This window comes from Oncorhynchus mykiss, chromosome 6, assembly GCF_013265735.2.
Source record: "Oncorhynchus mykiss isolate Arlee chromosome 6, USDA_OmykA_1.1, whole genome shotgun sequence".
In the NCBI taxonomy this organism is placed as follows: domain Eukaryota; kingdom Metazoa; phylum Chordata; class Actinopteri; order Salmoniformes; family Salmonidae; genus Oncorhynchus; species Oncorhynchus mykiss.
The window spans coordinates 28,528,280-28,535,585 of NC_048570.1; the positions used below are offsets into that span (position 1 = coordinate 28,528,280).

General features: G+C 42.5%; 1 protein-coding gene across 3 annotated transcripts in view; it reads left to right on the forward strand.

The window, feature by feature from the left end:
* LOC110526333 (transcription factor 7-like 1-A) overlaps window positions 1–7,306 on the forward strand; it is a 47,773-nt gene extending 40,467 nt beyond the window's left edge. Inside the window, exons 5-13 of one of the 3 annotated variants that reach the window (XM_036979781.1) lie at window positions 518–653; window positions 852–954; window positions 2,882–2,965; window positions 4,619–4,765; window positions 5,017–5,179; window positions 5,303–5,410; window positions 5,642–5,693; window positions 5,932–5,968; window positions 6,396–6,530. In XM_036979781.1, coding sequence (XP_036835676.1) covers window positions 518–653; window positions 852–954; window positions 2,882–2,965; window positions 4,619–4,765; window positions 5,017–5,179; window positions 5,303–5,410; window positions 5,642–5,693; window positions 5,932–5,951 — 813 coding nt within the window. In that variant the 3' untranslated portion in view covers window positions 5,952–5,968; window positions 6,396–6,530. Of the gene's footprint in view, window positions 1–517; window positions 654–851; window positions 955–2,881; window positions 2,966–4,618; window positions 4,766–5,016; window positions 5,180–5,302; window positions 5,411–5,641; window positions 5,694–5,931; window positions 5,969–6,395 lie in introns of all 3 variants that reach the window. The other 2 variants (XM_036979779.1, XM_036979780.1) reach the window with 2 other exon arrangements.

The following is a 7,306-nucleotide window of genomic DNA, read 5'->3' on the forward strand; positions in this document are numbered from 1 at the left end:
AAAAAAGTTGTAATAGCATTCAGAGGTGCTTCAACAAAGGGTCTGAATACTTATGTAAATGTGATATTTACGATTTTGTATTATTATTTTTTTTGATATTAACAAACATTTCTTAACCTGTTTTGCTTTGTCATTATGAGGTATTTTGTGTAGATTGGGGGGGGGGGGGGGGGGGACAATTTAATCCATTTTAGAATAAGGCTGTAACGCAACAAAATATGGAAAAGGTCAAGGGGTCTGAATACTTTCCGAATGCACTGTACCTTCATGCTCACTGGCTCCATGGTGGATTTGGAACATTATGATGCAGAAGGCTATACATGTATGTCAATGAATATGTCAAACATCATGCACAACGTGTTACAAATGCCAGACTGTGTTATCTGTAAGTTATGAATGAGCCAATTTCTGTGAGAGTGTTTGGAGACCCAGGAATACCAGTAAACCCCTGCTCTAACCTATCCTCTCTTTCCCATGTCTAAAGTCCCTCTGTGTGTTCCTCTTGTCTCTCCTACAGTCCAACAAGGTCCCAGTGGTGCAGCATGCTCACCACGTCCACCCGCTGACCCCCCTCATCACCTACAGCAACGAACACTTCTCCCCCGGAACCCCTCCCTCACACCTCTCCCCGGAGATCCTTGACCCAAAGACAGGTACACACACAACCTCATGGAATATCATGTTGCTGCCTAATACCGCCTCTGATCCAAAAGCATTGCATGGCTTGCATTCAACTTTAACTGAGGTATGTCTGACTTAATCATTGGCTAATTTCTTAGAGAGAATAACCTTGACTGTGACTAGTATAATGACCTAAATGCTTAAACTGTCCCCTTTTGTGTTCCCTTTAGGCATTCCTCGGACTCCCCACCCATCAGAGCTCTCTCCATACTACCCCCTGTCTCCAGGTGCAGTGGGACAGATCCCTCATCCTCTGGGCTGGCTGGTGCCACAGTGAGTAACACACAGCATTAAATCATACAGTCCAAATCTCATATTGAAGTTGAAGTCGGAAGTTTACATACACTTAGGTTGGAGTCATTAAAACTAGTTTTTCAACCACTCCACAACTTTCTTGTTAACAAACTATAGTTTTGCCAGGCGGTTAGGACATCTACTTTGTGCATGACACAAGTCATTTTTCCAACAATTGTTTACAGACAGATTATTTCACTTAAAATTAATTGTATCACAATTCCAGTGGGTCAGAAGTTTACATACACTAAGTTGACTGTGCCTTTAAACCGCTTGGAAAATTCCAGAAAATGATGCCATGGCTTTAGAAGCTTCTGATAGGCTAATTGACATAATTTGAGTGTGCCTGTGGATGTATTTCAGGGGCCACCTTCAAACCTTGACATCATGGGTAAATCAAAAGAAATCTGCCAAGACCTCAGAAAACAAATGTAGGCCTCCACAAGTCTGGTTCATCCTTGGGAGCAATTTCCAAATGCCTGAAGGTACCACGTTCATCTGTACAAACAATAGTATGCAAGTATAAACACCACGGGACCACGCAGCCGTCATACCGCTCAGGAAGGAGACGTGTTCTTTCTCCTAGAGATGAACATACGTTGGTGCGAAAAGTGCAAATCAATCCCAGAACAACAGCAAAGGACCTTGTGAAGATGCTGGAGGAAACGGGTACAAAAGTATCTATATCCACAGTAAAATGAGTGCTATATCGACATAACCTGAAAGGCCGCTTAACAAGGAAAAGCCACTACTCCAAAACCACAATAAAAAAGCCAGACTACGGTTTGCAACTGCACATGGGGACAAAGATTGTACTTTTTGGAGAAATGTCCTCTGGTCTGATGAAACAAAAATCGAACTGTTTGGCCATAGTGACCATCGTTATGTTTGGAGGAAAAGGGGGAGACTTGCAAGCTGAAGAACACCATGCCAACCGTGAAGCACAGGGTGGCAGCATCATGTTGTGGGGATGCTTTGCTGCAGAAGGGGCTGCTGCACTTCACAAAATCAATGGCATCATGAGGAGGAAAATTATGTGGATATATTGAAGCAACATCCCAAGACATCAGTCAGGAAGTTAAAGCTTGGTCGCAAATGGGTCTTCCAAATGGACAATGACCCCAAGCATACTTCCAAAGTTGTGGCTAAATTGCTTAAGGACAACAAAGTCAAAGTATTGGAGTGGCCATCACAAAGCCCTGACCTCAATCCTATAGAAAATGTGTGGGCAGAACTGAACAAGCGTGTGCGAACATACAAACCTGACTCAGTTACACTAGATCTGTCAGGAGGAATGGGCCACAATTCACCCAACTTATTTTGGGAAGCTTGTGGAAGGCTACCTGAAAAGTTTGACCCAAGTTTTACAATTTAAAGGCAATGCTACCAAATACTAATTTAGTGTATGTAAACTTCTGACCCACTGGGAATGTGATGAAAGAAATAAAAGCTGAAATAAATCATTCTCTGTACTATTATTCTGACATTTGACATTCTTAAAATAAAGTGGTGATCCTAACTGACCTAAGACAGGGAATTTGTACTTGGATTAAATGTCAGGAATTGTGAAAAACCAAGTTTTTAAATGTATTTGGCTAAGGTGTATGTAAACTTCCGACTTCAACTATAGTATAGGAGAAACATTGACTACAATCTGATACATTTCTTAAACGTTAAAGCACGTTCTGATATTCAAATATTAAAACACTGTCATATTTGAGATATTTACGATAAATACTTCACATTCGATGGGTTTTGCCATGGGTCTTGTAATCAATTTGAATGGTGCTGTTCCTCACGCAGAGGATTGCAGTTGATGAGGGCTGGATTAGTACTGCTGCGTTCTCTCTCAGCTGTGTCGGATCCTCTTCTCACTGTTGCCTCCCTCTCGTTCTCTCATTCTCAGGCAGGGCCAGCACATGTACTCTATCCCCCCAGGGGGGTTCCGTCACCCCTATCCCGCCCTCGCAATGAATGCATCCATGTCCAGGTGAGTGGATCTCTCTGCTTTTTGTCACCCAGTCTCACCCCTAACCCTACCTAAAAATTGTGCTTGGTGGTTACCTAGTGGTTACATTACACTCTGTAGTCATGTTTCTGATCTTGTCATTGCTCATTAGTTTATAACAGTATTAGGACAGGGGTATCCAACCATGGATAGCCAGTGGGGTAGGGACTACAAAGGAATGTGGGGGCTAAGTCTTCTAAAGATGAGATCAGCCTTCCTTCCAAAGAGAAAGCGAACAGACTATTGGCATTCAAAACCTTACCCGGTAGACAGCACTGTATTTTCTCGCTCAGGCCAATGTTCTGAGTTGCTCTGTTACACACACACACAAAGATGAAAGGGCTAAGAATCGATTAGGACAAATCAAAGCTAATCTGAACCGACAACTCCCATCTGATTTAACTCTCTGCCCTCTGTCAAAATGTGAAAGATTTGTAGCGAGCCTTCCGGTGCTAGTATGGGATGAAATATTCATCAGGGTCTCAATGGGATCAATAGTACTCTCAGTTCCTGCCACATTGTTACAAAGTTTGTCTTACCATCCGCCCCCCTTGAACAAGACTTGATACGTGTGTCAGGTAATACTTGACAGTTTCGTCACAAGTATATTACTTTATGTACGGTATCTCATACAGTATGTAGCAAAATGTCTGCTTGACTTTTTATGTTTTAGATTTTCTTTTCCTCATTGTTTTTTTGGGCTGCTGGGATGGTAATGGTTGAAAGAGGCCCGCCCCTCTTACGTATGAGATTATAGTTTTAAGTCCAAAAATATTGGAGAGATTATTTTCATAAAATTTACCCTATCCTTATCCTCAATTTGACTTGTTACTGTTGTAGGGATACTTTAGGATTTTGGCAATGAAGCCCTTTATCTACTTCCCTGGAGACCGATGAACTTGTGGATACCATTTGTCTGGGTGCAGTCTGATGGAAGTTGCTAACTAACGTTTGCGCAATTGCTAACTAGCATTATCGCAATGACTGGAAGTCTATGGGAACCGCTCGGAAAACTACCTCGAGCGTCCTTCATACTGGACTCAGAGACATAAAAATGGTATCCACAAGTTCACCTGACTCTGGGGAAGTAAAGCAAGGAAAGCGTCTGTGCACACTCACAAACTTACGGTACAAGGCTATAGTAAATCATGGACCATATCTGTCTTAAATGTTATGAGATTTTTATGAAGCATTAAAGGATTTTCCATTCAATCATGTATTTAACAGGAATGCGTGGCAGAGGAGCACGGACCTTAATTTCCCCCTTTGTCCATGTACAATGTACCATTGTGTTGTGTTAGCACCACTCTCATTTTCCGACAGTTATCTGAATGTTCTGTTCTGGTAGCTGTGGAAGTCCCTCCATGGTTTGGAACACAGGGAGGAAAGTGGTTTCAGGTGTCAGGGCCCCTTGGTCACCATGGTTACCACACACTCCACTTTTCTCCAGGCATGGTCGGATAAAGGGGTTTTTGAGCCTTTATTTGAAGAAGAAAAAAAATATGTAGCTAACTTTGGACATTACTTTAGTCTAGACTCCAGACAGACAGTCAAAGCAGTCGAAGTTGACTTGACAGGGCAGACAAAAAGTGCCTGTGAAAAGTTTAACAGGTGTTTGTCTTTGTTGTTTTCCAGCTTGGTGTCTAGCCGTTTCTCCCCCCACATGATGCCCCACCACCCTCACGGCATGCACCAGACTGGCATCCCTCATCCTGCTATCGTATCACCAGCCATCAAGCAGGAGCCCAACAGTCATGACCACATGAGCCCCTCTATGCATTCGTAAGGACCATTAACTAACAGATTCTTCACATTTACTTATTGCCAAACATATAAACTCTTTATACTCTGATCTTATTCAAATGGATGATTGACTGAGTATCCAGTCTCTATTCATAGTTCCATTTAAAGGGCCAGGATTCAAGAATATCCTGACCTTTTTAATGGGTCAGCCAGGTCTTCTGGAAGGGAATCAGACCTCACACAAAAGGACTATTTTAAGTGACATTTGAATGTGTGTTTTGTTGTCTCAGCAGGAAGTCTCCTGGCCCAGCGAAGAAGGAGGAGGACAAGAAGCCCCACATCAAGAAGCCTCTGAATGCCTTCATGCTGTACATGAAGGAGATGAGGGCCAAGGTGGTGGCTGAGTGCACTCTGAAGGAGAGCGCTGCCATCAACCAGATACTGGGTCGAAGGGTGAGCATAGCACACTGCCTGACCACACAAAACACACACACAACAGTTTGGGAATGTGTTTGTGGATGTAAATTCTGTACATGCTTCGACTAGTTCTCTGACTTTTGTCATGTTTGTGTTCAGTGGCACTCACTTTCGAGAGAAGAGCAAGCGAAATACTATGAGCTGGCAAGGAAAGAGAGGCAACTCCACTCCCAACTCTACCCAGGCTGGTCAGCACGAGATAACTATGTGAGTAGGACATCTTTCCATGGATCTTTTAACAATGAGGGAAATGTGGGTTGCTTAAGCGCCCCCTCATTTCCACTTGGTTTAAAAATGATTCAATACTGTATTTGTAATAATAGCTGTACTGTTGTTCTCATACACTGAAGTTGTATGAGGTAGTGCTGAAGCATGTTGCTGTCACTTGGATAGAGACCAGTTTTTTTTCTAAACACATTGTTTTGTTTATCTGCTCAGGGAAAGCGGAAAAAGAGGAAGAGAGATAATAAGCCAGACTCAACACCAGAGGGTAAGGGGCCCTTTTCTCTCTGTCCTTCTCTTGGACCGTACTTCTCGATTTAGGGCAGAAAGAACTCCATCTATAGGCCTGTGTGAAATAGTACCTCAAGCTTCACTTTGCTGGTCATGTGACTTGGCAGTGGTCCAATATAACATGCAATATGCAAAATAACACCTTTTTATGTTTTTGACTTCAGTTTTTTCCTTCTTTACTAACTCCTCTATTCCCTCTATACTTTGACAAGCAGCATATGAGGTTCAGTGCTAATAGTGACGTTGTGGCAGGTATGTCTGCTGTTATGAACCAGTGTGGCTGAACTGCAGGCCACTGCTCTCCACTCCACCCGCAGTGGTTTGGTCTGTTGCAGCACAACACTCAAACCTCATTTACATGCAGGCATTTAACGTGTCATCGACTTTGTTTATATGATCACAGATGTTTTTCCGCCCGATTTGTTTTATTTATAAAAGCATATGCCATTTTGATGTTAATTTCACTTCTGCAACTTCACCTTTTTTTAAATAAATGAATTCAAAGTTGATCTATTTGTCCCAGACCTTTTGGTTTTCCATGTTCTGTACATTGTCTGTGAATGTTTTGTATTTTTTGGCCGGCTATCATGTGTACAAGAAAATGGGCACTGTTGAAAGACAAGATTGTCGGCTATTTTAACAGCAATATTGACGAAGCCCCTTCCTTTTGTTTACCCAGACTTCTCAATCAGGAACAAGAATCAGTGTGTGCAGTACCTACCCTCAGAGAAGATGTGTGACAGCCCTGCCTCGTCTCACGGCAGCATGCTGGATTCTCCAGCCACACCCTCTGCAGCTCTGGCCTCCCCGGCTGCGCCCGCCGCCACCCACTCAGAGCAGGCCCAGCCACTGTCCCTCACCACCAAACCAGAGGGACGCCTGCACCATCATTTCCTAACTGGCAAGCCCTCTGGATCTGCTTCTTCTTCGTCATCTTCATCCTCTTCCTCTTCCTCCTCGTCCCACCCAAGCATCTCTATCCCTATTGGTACTTCAGGCAGCCACTCCGCACCAATTTTCTCTCGGCCAATCCCATTCAGCTCCCTACACCACTCAATGCTCTCCCCGCCCTCTCCTTTCCATCAAGCAGCCCTGCATTCCCATCATGCCCTGTTCCAGTCACAGCCCCTCTCCTTGGTAACCAAATCGTCTGACTAAATCTACAAAAGCAATTCCTTTCTCTTTTATTGTGCTGTATATTGCTTTTACTTTTCAAAAAATAGATATTAGAACAACTTTTTTTTAAATGATGAAAAGGAAGAAATATTATTGGTCAATATTTGATCCTGTCCTTTTCTACTCTCAATGAAACAAAGTGTATTTTTTTGTAAAGTTTACTACAGAACTGGTTTCTCTTTTTGATGCATTTATCCAATGAACCAGTTGTATAAAATAACCCATGTATAAAATGTTTCTTTAAGAAAAAAACACCCTCTTCTTTTAACCAAAACCTGATTTAATGTTAGTATTGAGTTTAATTCATAGTTTTTGCCAATTATTTCATTAATTTCAACGATCCCTTTTAAATTCCCAAGTGTGTGACCTTCCTTTTGACATGTTAAATAAACCTTTGAGATTGTTTCTTAGAAA